General features: G+C 39.8%; 1 protein-coding gene across 1 annotated transcript in view; it reads left to right on the top strand.

The window, feature by feature from the left end:
- Positions 1-27,881, top strand: part of TTC27 (tetratricopeptide repeat domain 27) — a 106,172-nt gene that overhangs the window by 19,901 nt on the left and 58,390 nt on the right. The window contains exons 7-8 of the mRNA XM_070727120.1: positions 12,488-12,629; positions 23,401-23,496. Coding sequence (XP_070583221.1) covers positions 12,488-12,629; positions 23,401-23,496 — 238 coding nt within the window. The remainder of the gene's footprint in view (positions 1-12,487; positions 12,630-23,400; positions 23,497-27,881) is intronic.

The following is a 27,881-nucleotide window of genomic DNA, read 5'->3' on the forward strand; positions in this document are numbered from 1 at the left end:
GAAGCCTAAAGCCACAATATTCTAGAACCATAATGGAGAATCTATGACACAGTTGCCAAGTTATAAACTATAAAGAGTATGTTTTGTGTGGAACTAGTTATTGTATTCAGATTGTCCCTTACTAAAGAAGAAACTGCTTTCCACTGAATTTATAGACCCGTCTAGTATTTATGTGTTATCACCAAGAAAAAGTACATGGATGTAAACACGGATTCAACAGGAGCGGTGCTTGAATTTAAGGGAAACTTTACTTTTCACAATAAAAAAATTAATACATATATTGAAACTAACATGTTATAAATCATAATTGTAGACCTAGGCATTGGGAATGCTTCTAGAGTTATTCCTAGAAAATAGGTTTCATTTGTAAGGCTAACCCGCCGACATAGGGTTCTTTTTCCTCCCTAAAAGAGGCTAATAATTTGAGTGCATCTTATACTCTGAATGTAGCTTTTTCCTAAGCTTTATTTCCAGCCCAAATTAGCTGCTAACGATTTTCCCAGCTCTTACCTTGTAGACTCTTTCATTGTTTTTCTCTGCAAAGAATTTTTTTTCATTGCTCAACTTGCTCCCAATGTTTCCCCCCCAGCCCTAACAAGGTGTTAACAATGTCCCTAGCTCTTAGCGGCTTGCAAGGTCTTTCATTGTTACTCTCTGCAAAGAATGTTTTCCAAGCCCTAAGTCTGTGCAGGGTTTTTTTTTCATTGCTCTACTTGCTCAAAATGTTTCTTTCCAGCCCTAACAAGGTGCTAACGATGCTCCCAGCTCTTACCAGCTTGCAAGCTCTTTCATTGTTGCTCTCTGAATAAGATTTTTTTAAAGCCCTAATCAGGAGATAAAATAATGTACTGAATCTGACCAGACTTAGGATGCTAGCCAAATGAATATCTGGTAGACAGATTTTTTTCTCCTATTTTCCTCCCAAAAAACTAAGGTGTATCTTATACTCTGGTGGTTCTTATACTCCGAAAAATCCAGCAAGACATAATTCAGGTAGGCAAAATAGAAACTAGAATTTGAAAAGTGTAGCAGCAAAACACCTCACCTTCTGATAAATCTGTCTTCTAATAAATATGTATTTTATGAGTGGCCTCATCCAGCATGTTCTGTCGAGCTCTCTGGTAGAATCCTTCTAAAAATTCACAGATACAAATTTCAGACACACACACACGTTTGAAAATTCAAAACAATGTTCTTTATACCGAAAATTAAAATAAACTAAGCACTCTTTTTGTATAGCAAAAAGCACTCTTCTCCAAACAAACTGGTAATTTGTACAAGTCCCTTATCAGTTCTGAGATGCTTAGCTTGCAGCTGTGAGGTAATTCACAGTCCTTCTTTCACAAAGTGAAACACACTTTGCTCTGGTTTAGTTTCAAAGCGGGGAAAAATCAGCACACAAAGGTCGAAGTCAGCAAGGCAGGCAGGAAACACAACGATCAGATAATCCTCCACAATGGCCAAACCCACAGGCTGCTTTTTATAGTAGCCTCACTAATGACCACAGCCCCACCCAACCTCAGGTGGCCTCATTTTCTTTGATAATAATCTCTCAGTTGTTGTTGCCTATGCATCACTCTCCGCATGCGTGGCTGTATCATTAACTCTTGTTCCGAATCCAAGGAGGAGCTAGATAATTGATTTCCTTCTGAGCTGTCTGCCACACTCTCCTCCTCCCTGTCATTCATGTCTTCTTGGTCAGAGGAACCTTCATCAGCAGATTCCACCGGGAGCAAAACAGGCCTGCGGCATGTGGATGTCTCCCCCACATCCACAGTCCTTGGGGCAGGAGCTGGGCCAGAGCTAATCACAACACAGCATAGCCAGTTTGTTTTGGTGCCCATAATGTGCTATTAGAAAAGTATAACCAGGAAGGTCTAAAATGCCTGTATTATTCCCGTCATTTCCCTCTAGTTCTGTTCTTTGGTCTTTTGATTTCCTTAGGTAGTACTGCCAGCTTTTCTCAAATATGCCTTCCACCCTTTTAAATACAGTAGTCCCTCGCTATACCGCGCTTCACCTACTGCGGCTTCACTTCATCGCGGGTTTCTGAGGAAGTCGATCGGCAGATTTAAACAGCCCACCGAACTCGATCGGCAGGGTTTTTTTAAAAAAAAAAAATCTAAAATTGTAAATACTGTATTTAAATACTGTATCTAAAATAAATACTGTGTGGGAAGGGTTTATAAACACTTAAAACAATGAAAACTTACCAAACAATTACAATATAAATACTTAAATAAGTACTATCAGTCGATAAATTCCCCATTGCGGATTTCACCTATCGCGGCCAGGTCTGGAACGTAACACCAACGATAGGTGAGGGATTACTGTAAACTGACACTCTCCCTATTAGAAACTCATAGGTTCCTATCATGCAAATCCCTCTTGATGAGAATGGGATAAAATTATGATAAATAATTATAAGTGCAAGGAGGAGATGAGGCTTGAACTAAAAAATTTACAAGTAGAGATTGAACATGAAATACGGCTAATTTCCTTGGAATGCATGTAGATTTTTCCAGTTGACTGGTCTGCAAAACACGCAAGAACCTTCTGTCTCTTTTTCAGAAAATACCACTTAATTTTAATAGTTTTAATATGATAACATTTTCTTCCTAAATCCATAGCTTCGTCATTTTATCAGTAAATTCACGAAGGAATACATCTTACATTAGTACTTGAATGGCAATTCTATCAGACATTGTTGCTGTGCGGCCAGCTATTATCTGAAGTTCCCTGAACGCTGATACTGAGAAGCTAAGCCCTTTTCATAATACAGTGATCCCCCGTTTATTGCGTCCCCAACCATTGCGAACAGGGTACTTCGCTATTTTTCAACCCGGAAGTCAAAAATACCATCTACGCATGCGTGCCGGGCACGCATGCGTAGATGGCAGCGGCTTCCCTGGGTCTTCCCCCTCTTGCTGGCGTCAGCGAGGAGTTTCCCCACCGCCCACGCAAACTCCTCGCTGCCGCTCGCCCGCCCTTCGCCTGCCCACGCCGTTCGCTCCCCCCTCTTGCTGTCGGGAGGGCGAGAAGCCCTCCCCAGCACCCGCTCGCCCGCCCTTCGCCCTGGCGGAGAAATTCCAGCCCCCACCTGGTCCCGCCCGATCCTCCTCCCTGAGGCAGCTCGCCCTCCCATGGCCGCTTCCTCCACCCTCTATTGCAAGCCTCTCTCCTCCCATATTCTGCCCCCCTCCCAGCTTCCAAGCCGCATTCGCCTTCCTCCGCCACCACCAGCATCCAGCTCCCGGCCAAGCAGCCAGGAAAGCCGAGCCGGGCGTGGCGGGGAACATCGGCGCGGGAGGCAGGAGACGGCCGCCGTCACCGCCATACGCGGCTCGGCTTCCCTGGCTGCTGCTCCGGTCGCCCGATCGTCTCCTGCCTCCCGTGCCGATGTTCCCTGCCAAGCCTGGCTCGGATTCCCTGGCTGCTTGGCCGGGGGGGGGGGGCGCTCGGCCGAAAGGAGCTGGAGACGCAGAGCTGAACACACCCCTTCATCCCCAAAGGCCGGCCTTTTTGTCTGGGAGGGAAGATGACGTGCCGGTGGCACAGGGGCGAGGGGCGGGAGGCAAATCGCTGCGTCTCCAGCCCCTTTTGGCCGAGCCCCCCCCCCCCTCCGGCCAAGCAGCCAGGGAAGCCGAACTGGGCTTGGCGGGGAAGATCGGCACGGGAGGCAGCTTCTGCCGGACATGGGCAATGGGCGGGACAGAGAAGCGGGGAGAATCAGGAGGCTCCTTTGGCAGCTGGGGGCTGCCTGGCTTTGTTGTTTTGGCTGCAGCGGGTGCCAGGCAGCCTCCAGCCGCCAAAGGAACCTCCTGATTCTTCCCGCTTCTCTGTCCCGCCCATTGCCCGTGTCCGGCAGAAGCTGCTGCCTTATTGCTCTTTGCCGGCGGGATGCAAAGTGCTGGGGTGGGAGGGTGTCCTGACAGCCCCCCCACCCATATGCTTCGCCTCCCGCCGGGCAAGAGCGCTCGGGTGGCAACTTCTTCTAGATACGGGCGATGTCCACGCTCTCTCTCGGCGCTTTCGAGCCGAGTCCGTGAGCGAGTTCGCTCACGGACTCGGCTCGAAGGCGGCGAGAGACAGCGCCAGGAACGGGCGATGTCCACGCTCTCTCTCGGCGCTTTCGAGCCGAGTCCGTGAGCGAGTTCGCTCACGGACTCGGCTCGAAGGCGGCGAGAGACAGCGCCAGGAACGGGCGATGTCCACGCTCTCTCTCGGCGCTTTCGAGCCGAGTCCGTGAGCGAGTTCGCTCACGGACTCGGCTCGAAGGCGGCGAGAGACAGCGCCAGGAACGGGCGATGTCCACGCTCTCTCTCGGCGCTTTCGAGCCGAGTCCGTGAGCGAGTTCGCTCACGGACTCGGCTCGAAGGCGGCGAGAGACAGCGCCAGGAACGGGCGATGTCCACGCTCTCTCTCGGCGCTTTCGAGCCGAGTCCGTGAGCGAGTTCGCTCACGGACTCGGCTCGAAGGCGGCGAGAGACAGCGCCAGGAACGGGCGATGTCCACGCTCTCTCTCGGCGCTTTCGAGCCGAGTCCGTGAGCGAGTTCGCTCACGGACTCGGCTCGAAGGCGGCGAGAGACAGCGCCAGGAACGGGCGATGTCCACGCTCTCTCTCGGCGCTTTCGAGCCGAGTCCGTGAGCGAGTTCGCTCACGGAGTCGGCTCGAAGGCGGCGAGAGACAGCGCCCCCCGGACCCGCAACCCGGGTTTGGGGGGCTGCTAGGAAGCCCTCCATGCCGGCGGCAAACAGCCGCGCCGCCCCCAATCTTCGGCTCCTCGCTAGCGCTGTGGGAGTAAAAACACCATCTGCACATGCGCAGACGGTGTTTTTACTTCCGCATCGCTACTTCGCGAAAACCCGCTCGTTGCGGGGGCTCCTGGAACGGAACCCTCGCAACGAGCGGGGGATCACTGTATTCCAAATTCCTGATTTATGAATGTTGAGATGAGGTGCTCAGAAATACATGCTAATGCATTTCTATATGGTATGGAATGTTGTATACAGGCCTGGTTTTAGGACTTGGTCCAATCTAAATGCCTAATTCAGTGTTTCCCAACCTTGGCAACTTGAAGATATTTGGACTTCAATTCCCAGAATTCCCCAGCCAGCATTCTCTGGCTGGGGAATTCTGGGAGTTGAAGTCCAAATATCTTCAAGTTGCCAAGGTTGGGAAACACTGGCCTAATTGAGTATAAGGACAGTGTTTCAATCAAACACAATTGAAACAGTTTTCAGCACCACACAGAATAAATGATACATTTAGAATAAGGTACATGTGAACAGCATGATTCCCTTTCAGTTGAAGTGAAAAAGGGAAAGTCCTGTTTTACACTTAATTCATGACCAAAAACCATTTTTAAGGTGAAATAGTAAAGCAGACACTTTTTAAAATGTAAAAAAAGGTGAATTGCATATCCCTTTTGATTGAGTAAATATTTGATGAAATAGATAAGTGTTGAAAACTGGTCAGATCTGTCCAATTCTTAATAGTCTAGTTTCTATACTAGTTATTTGAGAAATAAAATAAAAATATGTGCATTGCCTCTTTAGCTTCTATGAATGCCCTTAAACTGTGTATGGGTCTGGCTGCCTAGGAAGGAATTTTAGAAGTCCTTTGGAAGAAAATCTCCTAGCGATTATTGAAATACCGTATATACTCGAGTATAAGCCGACCCGAGTATAAGCCGAGGCACCAATTTTTGCCACAAAAACTGGGAAAACGTATTGACCCGAGTATAAGCCGAGGTTAGAAAATGCAGTGGCTACTGGTAACTTATAAAAATGGAAAACAATAAAATTACATTAATTGAGACATGTTTTAGAATATTTATTTTAAAGAAAACCAGTAAACTAGCTCTGTAAATTTAAAAGAGGGTAAACAAATTAACAATATTAACAATAAATTAAAAAGTAAAAAAAGTAGCTCGATCAGGAACAAAGCTAAAACCTAAGAGTTAAAATCCTTCAAAACTGGATTCCTTCTCATCATTAATTGGATTTACATTATTGTTCTGTTTTTATATATGCTGTGAGCCACCCTGAGTCCTTGGAGAAGGATTGCATACAAATCCAATTAAATAAATAAACAAACAAACAAACAAATAAATAAGTGTATCCAAAGAAGAGCTTCAGCATTAGCTGCTGTGAGGTTATCAGCATAGAAAACCAAATAGATAGATAGATAGATAGATAGATAGATAGATAGATAGATAGATAGATAGATAGATAGATATAGATAGAAAGATAGATAGACAGACAGACAGAAAAATAGATAGATAGATAGATAGACAGACAGACAGACAGATAGATATAGATAGAAAGATAGATAGACAGACAGACAGATAGAAAAATAGATAGATAGATAGAAAGATAGACAGATAGAAAAAGAATTCCTGTCTAGCTCTGCCTCATAATACATTATTAGATCCTATCCAAGCAAGGACAGCAACTACCACAAAATACCATTTTTTAAACAGTTTAAATCCTTTCAAAGGAGGGGGAGGAGAATCTGACAGCAGGGGGCCTTTTTAATCTGATTAAAGGCAATGCAGAGAGAGTAAGGAATACTCACCATGACTTTTTCCCCTCGGTTGGAGCAAATGGCTGCCTCATTTGCTTGAGCTAGGGAGAGGAACTACGGCATGCGAGAGGAGACAAAAGCTGGTGCCTCCTCGCTCTGGCTCAAGCAATGGCGCCCTCGTGTGGTGACTTTGTTAATGACCCGAGTATAAGCCGAGGCTGTGTTTTTCAGCCCATTTTTTGGACTGAAAAACTCGGCTTATACTCGAGTATATACGGTAAGCAATGATTATTTCAAAGATTGTCTAGAGTTAACAGTAAATGTTTCTGTTTAGTTGAATTTGACTTCTGTTGAGTTCATGGCTACCTCAATTCTATTTTCTTGACAACAGAACAGAATTATTGGCCATTGCCTTCTCCCTTATTGTTTTCCATAGCGAACCGAATAATCAATCTGTATCTAAAAACAGATGAACTAGAAAGAATTCAGCATCATTTTGAAAAGTTCCTGTATTAAAGTGGGATAACCTATGACCTTGAAAATCTAAAAGGAATTGTTATGGCTATATTTCTACATCCCTCATGTAATAGCCCCTCCCAAGTTCTTACAGCAATAATATATTCTAAAGCATAAAGTGTGGCAGACCAAAATCTCCAAGTCAACGATGGCTTCAGCCTGACAGACGGCCACTCTCAAGAAAAAAGCATCTCCTGAAAAGAGAGAGTAAATATAACTTGCGGGGATATTCAACATTCTTAACCACCTCCCCCCCCCCCAAGGGGGACCTTTTGGTTTGTTGGGGTATTTATTGTAGAATTTCTTGACTAATCTATCAGCTTTCACTTTCAAACTTTTTACCCATGTGGATTCAGACAGAGGGTACCTGTTCCAGTGGATCAAGTATTGTAATAGTCTGGAGTCCAATATTTTTTTCACTTCATGTGTCTCCCCTTGTATTATTACCGGGGGAGGCGGTGGTTAGGTTTGTGGTCTTAAATTGGATTTGATTCCCAGTTTTAGTTAGCTGCAATAAAATACTGGGTGGATTTTCCCCAGTATTCTTGGCAATGCAATGATTGACTATATTGAGCCCAGATGATGCGCTTTCTCATCTTCACATTGGAGGGAGTAACAGACAGGTAAAGGATGGCCATATAGGGTAAGAAGGTTGCAGATCACTGGGAAAATGAGTGAGATCACTATCAGATCTGCATATTCGTGAAACATGGAGAAACGTGCTCAAAACATCAGGTCAAAACCCTCAGATACGTGGAACTGAATGTTGTGAATAAGTCTATATTTCTCAGCAATAGATTCAGGAAACCTGTATGTACATATTTTCATTTGGATAAATGTGCAAATGGAACTGTTTGCTGAAAAAATTACCTTTAAAAACGCAACCAAATAGGTCACTAATCTGAAACTATTAGAAATATGTATTTTCTATCTATATAGATGCAGATATTTTTTTTTAAGTTCATTTTTTCTCTCTCCCAGTCCTGGAATAGCAAGACCCTTTAGTCTAATCCAATGTGGCGATTCTTATGATTTATTTTTAATGATGTAATGTTAGACGTCTGGCACAGTGGCTATAAGATTAGATAAAGCAAAATCTGGAAAAGCGCTGTTTCTAATTAAACTGTCCCTTTGTGCAGATTAGTCTGGAGACTTACCGTAGCTTGGATTTGCTTTTTAACATCGAACAGGCTAGTTGTAGCAAACTACACACTGCTCGTGCTGTATCCAAAAAGCTTTTTCAATAGTGCAGGAGCATGGCTTTAGAGGCAGAAATAGCAGCATAGTCTTATTGGATATATTAGTAGCGTTTGTCCTGGGGGGGAAATAATGTTGAAGAATGCCCTTTTTCTTCCAGCACTGATATCATTAAGACTTGCTACACACACTGCTACACTATGAAAACCTTGTGTTCTAGGAGAACTCGCTGAAAAGAGCTACTCTAATTTATAATCCTTTGCAAGAAAAATGATAAAAATTGCATCTGTGATATTTTCTAATAAACATGGACCTTAGGTGACTTAATTTATTTTATTTATTTATTTATTTATTGGATTTGTATGCCGCCCCTCTCCGCAGATTCGGGGCGGCTAACAACAATGATAAAAACATGTAACAATCCAATTTAATAAAACAACTAAAAAACCTTATTATAAAAAACCAAACATACAACACATACATACCATACGTAACTTGTAATGGCCTAGGGGAAGGAATATCCTAACACCCCCATGCCTGGCGACAAAGGTGGGTCTTGAGTAATTTGCGAAAGACAAAGAGGGTGGGGGCCGTTCTAATCTCTGGGGGGAGTTGATTCCAGAGGGCCGGGGCCGCCACAGAGAAGGCTCTTCTCCTGGGGCCCGCCAAACGACATTGTTTGGTCAATGGGACCCGGAGAAGGCCAACTCTGTGGGACCTTATCAGCCGCTGGGATTTGTGCGGTAGAAGGCGGTTCCGGATGTATTCTGGCCCAATGCCATGTAGGTCATTAAAGGTCATTACCAACACTTTGAATTGTGACCGGAAACCGATCGGCAGCCAGTGCAATCTCGAAGAAGTCAGAACTATGGCTAATTACATATTTTCTCCATGGTTCTATTGTATTTCTGTTAACTATCTGAATGGAACTAATAAAGGAGAATATTTGAGACTCAAGATTGACATGAGAGTCCTGAGTGCTCTCTTCTTTCCTTGTAGATATTTCATTACCCAAACTAGGTAATATCATCAGTACTGAATGGAGCTTCGATTCTCACTTGATTCCATCTTTTAAAATGTCAAATTTTCTTATTACATTAAATTATATCTGTTCACAATACAAAAGCCCAAATTACAGCATTTAATATTTGTTCCCTTCTACTTTATTTCCAAATGTATCTTATGAAATAGTATATTGCTATGTATTCATAAAATAGCTCTGAAGGCATAAATCTTTAACCAGCAGCAAATGCTGCATTGATTTCGGTGGAATATATAAAATCTGAATAGTTAGTGGAAATGCCAAACTCCCCTATTCTTAATGTTTATTTCCAAAGATCTTACATGTGAGTTGTTCAAAGATGTAAATTAAAATGTAAAAATAGTTAACTCTAACCTAAAGATAGTTAAAGTAACAGAAGAACTGTGTCTATGTTTTTCAGTATTTATATACCATCCAATTATAAACGTTCCTTAGATAATTTAGAAATATGGCAATTTGCTCAGAACAAAATAAAAGGACTAGGGAAGTAGGAAGTATCGTGGGAGTCTTTTGATCAGCTATTGTTTAGTGACTGTTCATAGCAACTATGGCTACCATTTTATGAATGAAGCCAAAACCTGCTCTAAGAATTCCAGTTATGCCTTCGGGTTTAGACTGAAAAGCATTTAAATATTTGGTTGAAGAAGATAAGCACTGCTGGAAGTCTTAAAAGATGGTAGAAAGTCATACAGCTATATAGGATGATATAATGGTGCAACTTCAGTTAAATCCCTGGATTGATCTTGACCACTAGAGAGCAGCAGGCAGCAACAAACAAACCAGCCATTGATACATGGATTGTTGAGCGCATTCTATGGTTCAGCGCACTATCTTTTCTGTTTACAGAGAGAAAGAGAGATAAAGAAACAGAACATTTATGACGTATAGAAGATGGTCTATTTTTAAAACTCTTTTTTAAAAAAAAAAAAAAAAAGGGGGGGTTTAATTCCAAATACAGTATGAAGTTGTTAACATTGGACTAAAGATACATCCATTGAGTTTAGACTCTAAAATCAACTGGTTGTATCACAGTATAGATACCCATTTCCTCAATTCCAGATCACCATTATTGTGATAAATCTGGGAAGTCTTGGTTTATTTTGAATCCAGCAGTGGCAGAGAACTTGGACAACCCGGAATTCCCCCTGGGATGCTACAAGATTTAAGAAACAGAATATTTTTTCTAGTTTTAATATTTGTTTAAGAAACAAGACAATCTGGAGCTTGTAGGATTAGTTTCTTTGTGACTGATGGTTTTGTCCAGTAAATTCTTCACCAGTACAGATGCCTGGTAAGATTAATAGAATTTGTTTCCCATGTGAAATAATTCATAATAATCTTCTCTTATTCATTAATAGAGGTCTCTACCTCTACTTTATACTTGGCTGTTATCCTGCTGCCTAGATTGATATTTCTCTTCCTCTTACAAAGTCTATTAAAAGATAATTAGGAGGCCTAACCAATCTAGATACATGATCATATATTTTCCCTTTTTAAAAAGTTGAAAAGTTTGAAATAATTTTTCAAGACATTCCTGTTCCATCAGAAACCTAGGCATGGCTATCAAATATAGTGCACGTTATGCTCCAGACTTACTCTGATCATAAAGCATACAGCAGAATAAGGCTAGCAAAGGATTTGTGAAAGGATGCAATCTGTGGCTAATGTTGATTGCTATAATGTTTTTAATATTAGATGAAGGATATAATATTATAATTAAATAAATGCAATAAATATTGGATAGACTTTAATTTGAAATTTTTTGTTTACAGTATAATAGATCCCTGTGTGATATAGCAGCTATCATAGTTCTTGGCAGTGGTGAAATCTACTTAGCTTCCTTACTGGTTTGGAAATACACACTTTGCGTGCTTTTTCACACTCTGCAGCTTGCGCAGAAGGCTTTGCGCATGCGCAGAGGGTTAAAAAAAAGAAAATGGAACTTTGGGTGGAGCCTCATGCTGCTACCGCTACCAGTTCTCTGAACCACCAGCATTTCACCCCCGATTCTCAGTCAATAAAAACACCAAATCAGATTTTTAAGTCATATTTCATGGGAGAGTCAAAGTACTTTTGAGAAAATCGCTAGTATGTCAAAAATGGCTCTTGTGCATTGTGGCTTTTCTTGCCTTTCCTATTTGGATCTTTATATCAAGACTTTGATGCCACGTAAAAAGAAGTTCACCAAAAATTTTGAGGTTGTGAGACTGGAACAGAAATGTCTTTCCATTTCAGTAGAATCCTGCTGGGTCCAAACCAGTGTAATTCTGAAACATTTGTTTGAACATTTGGTTTGCTGCTTTTTTTTTTGTCAATAATATATGGAATCCGATATTCCTATTTTTCTTCTAGTAATTTATATAGGAAAGCTCATGTAAAAACTGATGACATTTTTGGCATCGTGGGCAGTTTTCATCTTCCTTCATCTAAATATTAGACGAAGGACAAAATACAAATGGTTGATTGTAATATTGTTGCAAACTGAATTGATAGTACTGTATTGATATAGGTCTGTGATGACAAATCTTTTTTTTCTTGGGTGCCGAAAAAGCGTGGGTGTGCACTATCACACTTGCACGAGTGCTCACACTCATAATTCAATGCCTTGGTAGGGCGAAAACAGCTTCTCCCGCCCCCTGGAGGCTGTTTGGAAGCTAGAAACGGCCTGTTTCCCAACTTCTGGTGGGCCCAGTAGGCATGTGTTTTGCCTTCTCCGGGCTCCAAAGGTTTCCCTGGAGCTGGGGGAAGGTAAAAATGCCCTCCCCCATCCTCCCGGAGCTTTCTGGAAGCCAAAAATGCTCCCACAAAGTGTCGGCGCGAGCCAAAAATCAGCTGGCCAGCACACACATGCATGTTGGGGCTGAGCTCGGGCAACAGCTCATGTGCCAGCAGATATGGCTTCATGTGCCATCTATAGCACCCGTGCCATAGGTTCGACATCACTGATGTAGGTCTATAGAAACATAGAAACATAGAAGACTGACGGCAGAAAAAGACCTCATGGTCCATCTAGTCTGCCCTTATACTATTTCCTGTATTTTATCTTAGGATGGATATATGTTTATCCCAGGCATGTTTAAATTCAGTTACTCAATTGATATTATTGATATAGGTCTTTCAATTTATCATAAAAAATAATAGATTACAATAGGGCTGTAGCACTGCGCTGAAAAATATTTTCTTTAAAAAAAATACGAATAAGTGAATACTTTTTCTTTCCTTTTTCTCAGTATTTGCTCTCACAACCAAAGTTCTGGGCAATCCAAACCTCTGCTCTTCTTCTACGAACAAAACTTGAGAAGGGAAGTATTCGCCGAATGGAACGGGCAATGAAGCAGACCCAGGTAACATTTTTCTTGCTTTCCCTCCTCCATCTCCAAACTGTTAATCTTAGTATCCAGTTTATTCCGATTCATCACCAGCTTTGCCAATCAAAAGTAATGGAGGTTTCAGTCCAATATAGTTGTAGAACATGACGGGTGCAGTTTCGTCGATTCTCTTTGTGGTTCTACTATAGAGTAGGGAAAATGGCTAGAATGGTTTCAATAGATCCTTAACTTCTGGATCAGCACAACTTTTTTTTTCTTTCATGAACCCACTACAGAAGAGGGACTACTTCTGAAGCTGCAGTGGGGAATGGGATCAAAAAAGTACAAGAGAAGAAATGAGCTAGGTTTGGCTCCCCACTGAAGTGCTTCCAATGCTTCAATGAAGTAAAATTAACCCCTGAGAAACCCTTCATTGACAAATACCTGAGCCACCATCTGATTCCTGTTGCTGAATGAAAAACTCTTAATGGGTAATTTTGACAGGGTGCCAGTAGCTTAACATTTGCAACAACCTATGCTAGCCAATTTCTCTTTTGAATCAGCACCAGCTGGTCTCTTTCTTGTGGCTTCTTCAAAGGAGAAGTGATGTTGTGGTTAGGCTGACTTATGTCATAATTTATCTTCAATGTACTGCTGAAATGAGTCGTCTGAAATGCGTGTTTGACTGAAAATAACATTTGTATTTAGGCTGGAATAAAAAAATTCTAGCTGTACATATTCAGTTTCTTTGACTGTTGTCCATTGGATTTGGTTTCTAGACTTCTCGCCATCTTGGTAGCTCTTAGTCCAGATTGGGGTGTTCAGAACTGGACACAGTATTGTAAGCAGGGCCTAATAAAGGCAGAGAGTATGAGATAATTATTCCCTGCGAACGCTCAGCTTGTGTTCGACCATCCCAAATAGCATTTGTCTTTTTAGCAGCTGCATCACAAGGTTTTTCTCATGTTCACTTAGTGATCTACTGGAACAATGTTTCTCACATTGACAGTTGAGGATGTATGTATGTATGTATGTATGTATGTATGTATGTATGTATGTATGTATTTGTTTAATTTATATGCCTTGTTTAATTTATATGCCGCCCCTCTCTGAGTTTGATTTTCAATATTTGGCTCTATATTCATTTTGGACTTTTACCACCACCTCCTATTTTCACCCTAGTTGTGTAAAATTTTAGTGTCATCTTTTCCTACAACAATCTGAAACTGACCATTCTATAGTCTCATTTTCATCCTGTGTGGGTCTTTTTGTTTAACATTGGCTCTTTTGCTGGTCAGAACTGATTCAGGGCTTCATAATCAGTTTAATCTTCATTCTCCCCCTCTATTTCATCTTCTTCCCATCCCTAGCTGGTTTATGACCATGGATTTTATTTGCCTGTTTTCATTGTTCTGTTTTTGTGAACTGCGAGTCATTCTTCTCTACCTTGTTCTGGCCATCTTAATTCACCCGCTTCGCATTAATTCACTCACTAACATGGTTGTCCATAATTATGCCAGAATTATCATAAGTTACCATCATACTAGCTTCTCCCTTCCTCTTTAATATGGATATACGTCTTAATTAGCAATTGTGCTTTATAGGGTAGCTTTCCTAAAGGTGCAAAGATTTAGTATATAGTGCATAGGACAATCAAAATCAGGAAGAGAGCTATTTTTTAATGTAATAAACTTGCATCCTGTTTTTACTAGATAAGTTCCCATGAAATATTACTCTTCATAATTTGAATAAGTACTTTATTTTAAGTGGTTTTCCTTATCTTTTCTATTTTATCCATGTATTGTTAGCCAATAATTAAATCATATCCTTTAACAAAGTAGTTCTTGTATCCTCTTTATTATCACATTCTTGTTCTTTTTCAGTGGAGGAGAGGCAGATAATTCCAATATTTTGGCCTCCAGGAAATTTTTGAAAGCTCAATTTTGTCTTTTTCTTGACAGCCTTGATTAGAAGACCTCTGGGGTTAACATCTTAGGCTAAACGATTCCTTCAGACATCAGGAATCTGTTGCTTTTAAAATGTGAACAGGGTTGACATCAGCAGACAGGATACCAAATAAAGTATCATATGCAGCTTATTCTGTGATTAATACAGAGGAACGTAGAGTTTATTGAACTGGAAAGTTAATCAACGTTCTCTTTGCTCTTCAAAATTGTCCATAAAAGTCTTGATAACTTTCTAGCCATGACTAATGTGACTATGGCTATTCACTTGTATATAGTTTGATTACATTCATATGCCTTAGGCAGTGCTTTTTCATCCTGTGCACATGGCAGAAGATTCCAATATAATTTTTAATTCCACCACTATAGTGTTTTTAAACAAGACATGCTTCATAATCACACTGTTGACTAAGAGATCTCCTATGCCTGATCCTTAAATGTGCCCTAGGCTATGTTAACATTAACATGGAAGGAAGAAGCTAAAGCTGATTGCAGTTCTTGTATATATTTTACTAGGAGAAATCATACGAAGGAAATATAGTTTCTGAATATGATTTTCAATAAAAAGCCTAGTAAACTTTTCAAAACGACAGCTGTTGGGAATAGAAAGGCAATATTCCCTTAAGCCCTACAATATTCTGCATTTTTGGAGTCTCTCCATGCAATACAGATGTTTAGTGATCAGAGGTTAAATTTATTGTAATTTTGCTCAGAATAGAATTGATTCTTTTTGTCTTGATAGGCATAAGAAAAATTATGTATCTTCTACCATGCCCTTCAATCTCAGTCAGTCATTCCAGCAGGGTTTATTTGTCATCACAGCTTCATTATTTAATATTCTATATTGCTAATCTGTACCCTAGGTGGTATATCTACATTGTATTCAAATTAGAGAACTTTACACAATATGGGATATGAAGCTCCGTTTTGTAGGCATAAATTCAGCCATTCTTTGAGTTCATTGGGATTTATTAGAAACTTGCAGTCTATAGTTATTCTCAGATTGCTAATATTTATGCTAAGGTTGTTGCTTCCAGACACCCTTGGAAGAATTTCATCTGTATTTACAGAAGCCAGTCTGGTTCATTACAATTACATATATCAGACTGGTTTTTAATCTCTTTTTGCTTACAGGTATTGCAATGTATTATTTTGGGTAAAGCAGAGTATAGTTGCCCCTTTTGGAAAAACAGGGGTTTGTTTTGTTTTGTAATAGCTCATCTTCTATTACAGAGTTAATTTCAGAAAGCTGTTTCTAGTTATCAGAAGCAAACTTTTATACAAGGAGCTGGATAATTAAGCTGTCTGAATCCAAGGAGATTTATTGAGTGCTTAAATTGTAGGGCAATATTCAAACTGGCTGCCAAGTAAAACTGTTAGAGAACTGGTAATTGGATATACCATTTTAATAACAAGTTTCTTGCTTTACAACCTAAAAGCAGAATCGTCTCCTTTACTTGATATGTGTCTCTGCATAATAATTGCACCTGGAGGGGAATTTGGGGAGTGATCAGTCATCAAGCTTGAGCAAAAGACAGATTTCAGGTTTGTTTAATTTCAGTCTAGAAATATGTTGAAATATATATATGGAAGAAGAATGCCCCAAAAGCAGGACCAGAACATTGTAAGTGAGTAACTGTGAGAGATGGTTCTCATGAGAAGTCTAATAGATTTTTCTAAATTAATAAGTGTAGACTTCCCCATCTTCATAAAAAAATGTCTTTCCCATTTTATTGTAAAAGAGCTTGAGAAAAACCAGAAACTTGCTGTTTTAATATGTCTGTATACAGTTTTCTAATTGGAAAGTACAGTACTTGATGAAATTATATACAGTTTTCTAATTGGAAAGTACAGTGTTCATTCATTCATTCATTCATTCATTCATTCATTCATTCATTCATTCATTCATTCATTCATTCATTCATTCATTGGATTGCTATGCTGCCCCTCTCTAAAGACTCCGGACGGCTTACAGCAAATAAAAACAGTAAATTACAACAGCATTAATCCAATTAAATTAAAAATTAAACATTTGTTGGCCGGGGCCAAGATCTAATCCGCCCAAACCTGATGACATAAATGAGTCTTAAGACGAAAGGCAAGGAGGGTGGGGGCAGTACGAATCTCTGGGGGGAGCTGATTCCAGAGGGCCCAGCCCCCAACAGAGAAGGCTCTTCCCCTAGGCCCCGCCAAACAACATTGTCCAGTTGACGGGACCTGGAGAAGGCCGATTCTGTGGGACTGAACCGGCCACTGGGATTAATGTGGCAGTGGGCAGTCCCACAAGTAATTTGGTCTGATGCCATGTAGGGCTTTATAGGTCATAACCAACACTTTGAATTGAGTCCGGAAACCAATTAGCAGCCAATGTAGACCGCGGAGTGTCTGCATTGGCTGATGGAATTATATACAGTTTTCTAATTGGAAAGTGCAGTACTGTACTTGATGGAATTTTTTCTATTGTTACCTAGAATAACTTCTTAATGCATGTTAATTGTTCTGAGAAACTTGTCCTTTGGGACTAGCCATTTCTAATCCAGGTTGCTACAAGCAATGATTAAGAATAACTGTTGGGCTGTTCTGTCACAGCCGTTCTTCCCAAATAGAGATGTAGTCACCATCTCTGTGAATTACTGAGCCCAGAAAGATAAACTCTACTTTTAGTTTCTTCTCCTCATATTTGAATTGGATGGAAATTATTTGTTGACATAATCTTTGGATGTTTTTAGTACTGAGTAGCACATTGACTTTTACATTCCCCTCTTTCACCTTCAGCAAGAGATTCCTCACTTCCCACCAGGAAAATGGTATTACCAACATATCTGAAGTTGTTGATCCTCACAGCAATTTTATTTCTTATTTCTTTTTCTTCCAGTTCAGAATTGCTCATGATGTATTATTATTATTATTATTATTATTATTATTATTATTATTATTATTATTATTATTATTATTAAATCGATTTGTATGCCGTCCCTCTCCGAAGACTCAGGGCGGCTCACAACAATAATAGAAACAATATAACAGTGAAACAAATCTAATATTAAAAAATAAAACATATCTAAAACCCCAGCAATTAAAACCATACAACACATACCTACCAAACATAAAATATAGAAGGGGGAGGATGTAAGTTAAGTAAGTGACATTATACAATGTCATTGGGGATTTGGTGGAATTCTTTTCCAGTTGTTAAGCAGTTTAATTTCTACATCTTTTGTTCTCTGCTGCTTCCTGGTCAACTCGTATATTCTTCAATAGGTAGATGAATATCTGCGAAAGCCATATTATTCATTCATTCATTCAGGGTTTTTTAATTGAAATCTGAAGTACACAAAATAGAGCATTATCTTATTCGTATAAGAGATAAGTACAACTATTTGATACTTTGGACATTCTTTTGTACTGGTCATTTTTAGAATTGAAATAGTTATTGACTTTTTCCAATCTTTTGGCTGTTTCTGTGTTTTTACAGCTGCTGTATTTTAATTGTATCATTTAGTAAGTGTTAAAAAGTCCTGTTAGCATTTCATCAATTCCTGCTGCTTTGTTTTTAGCAATATTTTCTAGGGACGATTTAACTTTAATTCCCAAAATATGTGGTCATTAATCAAAATCTTTATAAACACAGTATAATCAATTTGGAGATCACTTTTCTGCAGTTCTTGCATATATTTGCATCATCCCTTCTTTATATTTTTCTCCAATTAATCTTTGCCTTCTTTATCTTTTAGTTATATTCATTCTTTGCACAAAACATCCAGGATTTAGTTAAGCACAATTTCCTTCGTTTCAATGTGCAGGTTGGGGAACATTGTTGAAAATTATTTCAGGGAACTTAAGAGAATGTTATTTCTCAACTGCTAGTATTCTATCAGGCAGGTGGATCACGTAAATTTATTGTCAAGCCAAAGCCTTCGTTTTGAGTTAGAGACTTTGGCCTGCCACAAGTAGAATAGTACTGTGGGAACTGGGAGGGGTGGTTTCATGAAGGGGAAAGATACTAGCCACAACAAATTCCTTCCACAAGATTCAAGGTCGTCCTTTGTTCTGCACCAGGGGAAATCCAGGGGAGGGTCGTGACTGTTCAGAGAACTGGAGTGGTGCACGTGATGAACTTGGGGGTGTGGGGATGAGGGATGAACCTTAACCTAGGTGGAGAACTGTAGGGGAATTTAGTATCGGTTTGACCACAGTTCGCATCCCACATTATTATTATTATTATTATTATTATTATTATTATTATTATTATTATTATTAATTAATTAATTAATTTTGTATGCTGCCCCTCTCCGTAGACTCGGGGCGGCTTACAGCAATGATAAAAACAATATATAATGACAAATCTAATAGTTAGAATCTAAAATAAAAATAATACATTTAAAAAGTCTAAAAAACAAGAAACCCCAATATATAAAAACATACATACTGTCATATCATACACAAAAAACTACATAGGCAGGGGGAGATGTTTCAGTTCCCCCACGCTTGATGACAGAGGTGGGTTTTGAGAAGTTTACGAAAGGCGAGGAGGGTGGGGGCAGTTCTAATCTCTGGGGGGAGCTGATTCCAGAGGGTCGGAGCCGCCACAGAGAAGGCTCTTTCCCTGGGTCCTGCCAAACGACATTGTTTAGTTGGCAGGACCCGGAGGAGACCAACTCTGTGGGACCTAACCGGTCACTGGGATTCGTGCGACAGAAGGCAGTCTCGTAGATACCCTGGTGCCATGAAGGGCTTTATAGGTGATGACCAACACTTTGAATTGTGACCGGAAACTGATCGGCAACCAATGCAGACTGTGGAGTGTTGGAGTAACATGGGCATATTTGGGAAAATATGGGTAAAAGGCCAAGGTTTGGACTCTGATTTATTTCTCAGATGTTATTGGGACACTGACATTTATATTGGTACCAGGTTTCCTTGAGATTTAACAGTTAAAACTTTCTAAAAGATACATTTACGTGATCCTCTTGCTAACTAATTTTCAACAATGTTCCCCAACCAATTTTATTAGAGATCAAACATCTCAAACTGTTTCTGCCTGTTTTTCTCTAGCTTTCCCTCAAACAGGCATAGAGCATTGCCTTAAGTAGAGTCAGAAAACTGACCAATCTTTTCCAATTTTGCGTGTGTGTATGTATGAGGCAGACAACCTGAAATGTTTTGTATGCATTTTCTATCATTAAAGATTTCTCTGGGAACCCCAGGAAAATCTTTTGAGAGATTTTGCAAAAAAGAAAAGGAACTTTTTTTGCAGGTAGAGTCTTCAGTTGATAAAACTTTGTATGTAATCCAAGATGTCTGTATAAGGTGCATTAATTTGTCATATCCATCTATAATTTGCTCTGATGCTACATTTATTAATCCAGTTTTCTTCTGGAAATGTCCACTAGATTTATTGGACTTTCAGCACATGCATCTGGTAGTATCAGGTTAGAAATTACTGTAATAGTGGACTTCCGGTGGTGACGGTGCTGTGTAGAGAAGCTAGGGTGATGCTGCTGCATTGAGAAGCTAGGGTTCAGCTCCTGATGCTTGCATTTCCTTGTCGAGGGGGCTCTGAAAAGGAAAGTTTGGACTTGGAGGAACCGGAGGTGAGGGGAAGGTCTGAGGACCTCAAGGCTACTCGCCATTCCCTCGAAGGGATAGGAGAAACGCCTTAACTTTGGTGAGGAAAAAACGGCTATTCTGGCCGACCTTAGCAGTAGCAGCCATAGAAAAGGAAGTGTAAACTAAACCTACTCGCTGTAGGGAAAAGTTACCCCAAAATTGGTGTAATAGTTGATATATATTACACACTGAAAGAAACATAAAAGAATATTTTTCAGATAATAAACTTAAGATGAGGAATGCTTTTGTTAAAATAATTTGTCAGATGGTCTCACAGTACTGTTCTTCACCAGGAATAAACACTAATATCTTTAGGATAAAAGAGAGCATGTTAATATGCATCACTATTATTTATTACTTGATTGATTTATATACATTAACCACTATAAATTACTCTTGATCTATACTTTCTAGACTAGATTTCCATCCCCTTAAAGATGCCTCCAATAAATGTTGAGTTACAGTTTCCATCATCCTAAAATGGGGCATTAGAAATTACAGTTGAATGTATCAAGAAAGGATTTGGAGATGAGTAGCGTGGTCTTAAAAATAAAGTGGAATATGAAAATTAAATTAAAAGGACATAGCGATATCTTTTCAGGACTTTATTATCACGGCTTGATAGCTACTTGGTGTTTCCCATGCTGCCTACATTGAGTAGAAATTTAAAAATGTGAGGGATACAAGGAGCCTGCCACTACTGAATTCAATTAACATAGAAACATAGAAGTCTAACGGCAGAAAAAGACCTCATGGTCCATCTAGTCTGCCCTTATACTATTTTCTGTATTTTATCTTAGGATGGATATATGTTTATCCCAGGCATGTTTAAATTCAGTTACTGTGGATTTATCTACCACGTCTGCTGGAAGTTTGTTCCAAGGATCTACTACTCTTTCATTAAAATAATATTTTCTCATGTTGCTTTTGATCTTTCCCCCAACTAACTTCAGATTGTGTCCCCTTGTTCTTGTGTTCACTTTCCTATTAAAAACACTTCCCTCCTGGACCTTATTTAACCCTTTAATATATTTAAATGTTTCGATCATGTCCCCCCTTTTCCTTCTGTCCTCCAGACTATACAGATTGAGTTCATTAAGTCTTTCCTGATACGTTTTATGCTTAAGACCTTCCACCATTCTTGTAGCCCGTCTTTGGACCCGTTCAATTTTGTCAATATCTTTTTGTAGGTGAGGTCTCCAGAACTGAACATTAAAAATAAGCCCTAGCCTGAATTTTAGCATGCTCCTAATATAAGCCCTACCTCCCAAAATAAGCCCCAGTTAAGGTAATGATGAGCCAGGGGGTGGGCAGGACCAGCTCTAGAGATGGTGAGGGCGTGGGGGCTGACAGTGTTCAGCAGGAACCATAGCCCACAGCGCAGGTGAGTTGATTATGTGTCCAAGCAGCAGGCAGAGGGGTGGGGGAGAGAAGTGATCTGGATGCGTCACAGAGTTATTAAGTGAGTTTTGACCCACTTTACCACCTTTCTTAACATAGCTGTTAAGTTAGTAACACAGTGGTTAAGAGAATCTGGCAACCCCATTGAACCTTGCTTATCGGAAGGTTGCAAAAGGTGATCACATGATCTTGGGACACAGCAACGATCATGTGACCTGGGGGGGGCGACTGAAACGGTCATAAGTGTGAAAAGCAGTCATAAGTCACTTTTTCCAGTGCCATTTGAATAGTCACTATATGAACTGTTACAAGTCAAGGACTATCTGTAGCTCTGCTGTCTAGCTTTCTGTCCATGCAGTGGTCTGTTATTTCATAGGCCTTTTGAGATTTTGACATTTACAGTGACATCTTATACATCCTTATTAATTTGTTTATCCGTTTATTTAATTTATTAGATTTTAATCACATCTTTATTATTTGCAAATAACTCAAGGCAGCAAATGTGTATAAAACTCCTTCCTACTCCGATTTTTCCCACAACAACTCCATGAGGTGGATTCGACTGAAAGAGATAGCCCAGAATCATCCGTCTCTCTTTCCTTCCTAAGTAGATCTAGAACTCACAATATCCTGGTTTCTAGGCTAGCACTGTAACACTACACCAAACCAGCCCTTCAGTTTGTTCAGTCTAGTGCTCTTACACTGGTTGGAAACACTGTTTGATGTGTTTAGGCTTTCTACATTAGTAATTTTAAGCAGATAATGCTATTTTGTTCAGTTGCTGTATTAGCCAGAACCTATTGAAATTATACAGTGTTCCCTTGATTTTCGCAGGTTCAAACTTCGCAAAAAGCCTATACCACGTTTTTTCAAAAATATTAATTCAAAAATACTTTGCGGTTTTCCCCCCTATACCACGATTTTTCCTGCCTGATGATGTCATATGTCATCTCCAAATTTTCATCCGCCTTTAATATTTTTTTTAAAAAATAAACTTTAATAAATAAACATGGTGAGTAATAATCTAAATGGTTGCTAAGGGAATGGGAAATTGTAATTTAGGGGTTTAAAGTGTTAAGGGAAGGCATGTGACACTGTTCATAGCCAAAAATAGTGTATTTACTTCCGCATCTCTACTTCGCGGAAATTCGACTTTCGCGGGCGGTCTCGGAACGCATCCCCCGTGAAAATCGAGGGAACACTGTATTGTGTTATATGCAGAATGCAGAATGCAGCTGCGAGAGCTTCCCAAAATATGCCCATGTTACATCAACACTCTGCAGTCTGCATTGGTTGCCGATCAATTTCCGGTCACAATTCAAAGTATTGGTTATGACCTATAAAACCTATCTCCAGGACCGCCTTCTGCCGCACGAATCCCAGCGACCGGTTAGGTCCCACAGAGTTGGCCTTCTCCGGGTCCCGTGGACTAAACAATGCCGTTTGGCGGGACTCAGGAGAAGAGCCTTCTCTGTGGTGGCCCCGACCCTCTGGAACCAGCTCCCCCCGGAGATCAAAACTGCCCCCACCCTCCTTGCCTTTCGTAAAGTTCTTAAGACCCACCTCTGCCGTCAGGCATGGGGGAACTGAGACATCTCCCCCGGGCCTATACAGTTTATACATGGTATGTGTGTATACTTGCTTTTAATAATGGGGGTTTTAGTGTTTTTTTAAATTATTAGATTTGTTCTTACATTGTCTTTGTTATTGTTGTGAGCCGCCCCGAGTCTATGGAGAGGGGCGGCATACAAATCTAATAAATAATAATAATAATAATAATAATAATAATAATAATAATAATAATAATATATTTAAATATTTTGGATTTTCAGGCACTTGCAGACCAATTTGAAGAGAAGACAACATCAGTTTGTGAACGAATGAAGATATTTTACAGTTGCCAGGTTCCTCCACACTGGGCCATTCAGGTATAAAATAACTGATTTGTAGATGTCATTTTTAGGAAGCATGAAACTTGAGATGCTGGAAGGGAAATTTTCTCCTGTTGTATTTTTATACTATAGCAAATCTATTTACCTGGCTTATTATATAAAAAAATAGTAGGCCTCTGTATTAATACAGTGCATTCCATCTGGCAGCATTTTTAAACTGCATTAACAACATTACCAAATGTCACCACACCAATTATAATTGTAATTGTCAAAATTTTGGTCGGTTATCAAGAGATTTGGCCAAGAGAGTTCCTTGAAATTTGACCTTAATTTTTACAACACATTTGACTGTCTTTGACGCAGGAGAAACCATTTTTGCCTTCTTTTTGTTTTAAAATCCTTCAGAAATCTTGCCAGTTTGCAAAACCCAGTGTGGTTTTCACTTTGACTTTTTTTTCCCTCCAAGCCAAACCAATTTTGTGAGCTCTGTTGGTGATCTACTATTGACAACGGTTGACGTGCTATCTTAAGTAGCACAGTCCTTGGATATATTTCTCTTATACTTACCCTCAAAACTGTTACATATAAATCATATATAGGAATTGCTGTTGTGAAGGACCATGTCTTTCAAGCTGACTTTCATAATCAGGCTTTTCTCTGTCCTTTCCTGTAGCCTCCTAGGAGCCCAAAGTGGGGGAAAAAACAACCAGGAAAGAATTAGCAAAATCTTGTCAGCAGCATCCATTAGGACATTTGGCTGTGATCCAATTATCTTACTCATCTTGGTGTTTCTTTTGTCTCCAGAAATCCTGTCTTGTCAGTCTACTCGTTTCCTACTTGTCAGCCCATAGTTTTTCCTTGATCTTGGATAAATCGTGTGTAAATCCTAGATCAACTATGTTGTTTCTGGATGTCATTCATGTATTAAAAGAGAGCAGCTGAAAATAGTTAAAGTAAAAATGGTCGGCTTGTTAAGATGCATTTATATAATTTTTATTTGTCTCTTCTTCATCTAGAATCTGTTCGTCTTTAAGTCTTTACCTAGATGGATGAGGCTAAAAAGTTTGCAAACTGTTTAGGGAAGTATTCAGTCACAATTCACTTTAGTTCTCCTAAATCGCTAATCCACCATCAAAAGTACACAAAATTGTTCCTGGCCTAGCCTTTTTTTGTTTTAATCCTGGATGGATAGCTCAGAACTAGCACGAGCTAGCCATCCAGGACTAAAATTAAAAAAGATGGAGATTTGCATTCTGGCAATAGAAGCTAGAAACATAGAAACATAAAAGATTGACGGCAGAAAAAGACCTCATGGTCCTTCTAGTCTGCCCTTATACTATTTACTGTATTTTATCTTAGGATGGATATATATTTATTCCAGGCATGTTTAAATTCAGTTACTGTGGATTTACCAACCTAGGATCTACTACTCTTTCAGTAAAATAATATTTTCTCATGTTGCCTTTGATCTTTCCCCCAACTAACCTCAGATTGTGCCCCCTTGTTCTTGTGTTCACTTTCTTATTAAAAACACTTCCCTCCTGAACCTTATTTAACCCTTTAACATATTTAAATGTTTTGATCATGTCCCCCCTTTTCCTTCTGTCCTCCAGACTATACAGATTGAGTTCATTAAGTCTTTCCTGATACATTTTATGCTTAAGACCTTCCACCATTCTTGTTAGCTAGACTATATTTTAGCTATAAATAAACTACAATTAGAGTTGTCAGTGATTTTTTTTTTTGGCATTTACCTTGAAATGTGACTCCTCTCTATTTGGATGACAATTTCATTTGTTGTTGTTTTATGGGTCTGGATAAAATGTTAGTTTCTCCTCAAACATTTAATACATCTTAAAATCTCTGTGTTATGTCCAGTTGAGCTATCTATTTTTGGTGCATATTTTTTTCTGCACTGTTTACAGAACAGATTTATATGCACACACTCACACAAACACAGTGTATGTTGGGGCAGGGGTGAAGGTTGCAATGAAGTCATAGCACAAGTGAGCTTCTAATCAAATTTGGCTGATTTCAAAAAAAGCTAATCACACTTGAATCTGGGTAATATGTCATGAGAGACTGAGATGAAGCCTCCAAGCTTGAAGCTAGGAGGGGAAGTTAAAAAAACCATTCTACAAGAAGACAGTGTCCAATCACTGCTGCACCATTTCCAAAAAACTATGTCCATTTAGTCACCAATTGAGGGAAAGGGCCTAGCAAAGCTGGGGCAAGTCAGGTTAGATTTTATACCCTGTGCTATGTAAAGTCCCCAGAAGGCCACCAAAAAGAAGAAATATTCATTTTAAAACTGAAGTATTTATCAAGCAGGTAAAATTAAACAGTTTAATTTCATTGCCGCCCCGAGTCTTCGGAGAAAGGTGGCATACAAACCTAATTAATAATAATAATAATAATAATAATAATAATAATAATAATAATAATAATAATAACAACAACAACAACAACAACAACAACAGCAACAATAATAATGATCCACTGGAACTTGTGCCGGAACTACCATTTACCAGTGGCAAAGAACTGGTGGGATCATAAGCCCGAAAAAGTGGTCAAAAACGAGCAAGCAAAACTACTGTGGGACTTCCGACTTCAGACTGACCGAATTCTGAAGCATAACACACCAGACATTGTGATCGTGGAGAAAAAGAAAGTATGGATCATCGACATCGCAATCCCAGGGGACAGCAGAATTGAGGAGAAGCAGCTAGAGAAATTCGTGAAATACGAAGATCTTAAAATCGAGCTGCAACAACTCTGCCATAAGCCCGTGAAAGTGGTCCCAGTGGTACTTGACACTGCTGGGCGCAGTGCCAAAGGATCTCAGCGGACATTTGAAAACCATCGGAATTGACAAAATCTCCATCTGTCAATTGCAAAAGGCCGCTTTACTGGGATCGGCAAATATAATTCGCCGCTACATCACACAGTCCTAGGTGCTTGGGAAGCGCCCGACTAGTGATGAAATACGAAATCCAGCATAGTGATCTCGTTTGCTGTGTTGTACTGACATAATAATAATAATAATAATAATAATAATAATAATAATAATAATAATAATAATAATTGTGTGCAGTCATATCCCAGGAGAAAAAGTGAGAAGAAGAAAGATTAAAGGCTTTAATCATTCAAGGTGTATGGGTGTGTTTGTGTGGGTGTGTAATTCTTCAAGCTATTCTGAGCTTTGAGAGTGAGAGAAAGAGAAAAAGACATTGCAGGATAATATAGAAAAAGACAAGTGAACATGCCATGATAGCCCAATTTTGTTGAAAAATTTGAATTCCAGCTAGCCTGGCATTTTCAATGTTGTTTGCTTTGCAGGTATTTATTCTAAAAAGCAGAGAAGCTAAGCATTCACTGAAGACATTAAAAATGTTCATTCTCTATTATTTTATTACCAATTGTCCAACATTGTTTCAAACAGTGTTTCACTGCACTCCAGAATTGTAGTTTCTTGGTGTATGTAGATGTTATAAAAAAAAATTTTTCACAGTAAATAATATAGCATAGCTGCACAGACTATGATGAATGAGGCAAATATGCTAATTTGAATCATACTAATTTGCATTTTCTAATTCAGAAGTTTCCAGATTTCTGGAAAAATTCCAAATTTTGCGTTCTGTCTAAATTTCTTTTTCTTTCTTTCTTTCTTTCTTTCTTTCTTTCTTTCTTTCTTTCTTTCTTTCTTTCTTTCTTTCTTTCTTTCTTTCTTTCTCCTTCCTTCTTTCCTTCTTTCCTTCTTTCCTTCTTTCCTTCTTTCCTTCTTTCCTTCTTTCCTTCTTTCCTTCTTTCCTTCTTTCCTTCTTTCCTTCTTTCCTTCTTTCCTTCCTTCCTACCTACCTACCTACCTACCTACCTAATTACTTAAGAAAAAAGTCTTAGGAATGAATAAATCTTAGAGGTACAAGAGCAGACTCAGAAAATGGAACCAAAGCCCCAGGGAGAGAATTGTATGAGGAAAAGAAACATATAAGGATTCTGAGTGAAAGGGTTTCACCTTTATAGGATGTGAGTGCACTTTTTTGTTCCCTGCTGGTCAATAGAAAACGATTGTCAGTCCTATGGACCAGTGGTGGGTTGCTACCGGTTCAAACCAGTTCTTTAGAACCAGTAGCGGAAAGTTGCCACTCCTTGCCGCACCGGCAGCAATGATCGACGGTCCATGCTCTTGAACTGGTTATCCGGTTGTCGCAGACTGGGAAAAAAAGCCCCTGTGCATGTGCAAAGGCTTCTGCACATGTGCAGAGGGTCATTTCTGGGAAGTGACGCACGGGTGCGAGCGAAGCAGGCATGCACACACAAAACGTGCACTTCCATTGTGATGCAAACTGGTAGGGAAGGTAAGTAGAACCCACACTTGCTATGTGTCCTATGCAGGGGCGGATTCCTAATCCTGCCACTAC

This window comes from Erythrolamprus reginae, chromosome 1 (genome assembly GCF_031021105.1).
Source record: "Erythrolamprus reginae isolate rEryReg1 chromosome 1, rEryReg1.hap1, whole genome shotgun sequence".
In the NCBI taxonomy this organism is placed as follows: domain Eukaryota; kingdom Metazoa; phylum Chordata; class Lepidosauria; order Squamata; family Dipsadidae; genus Erythrolamprus; species Erythrolamprus reginae.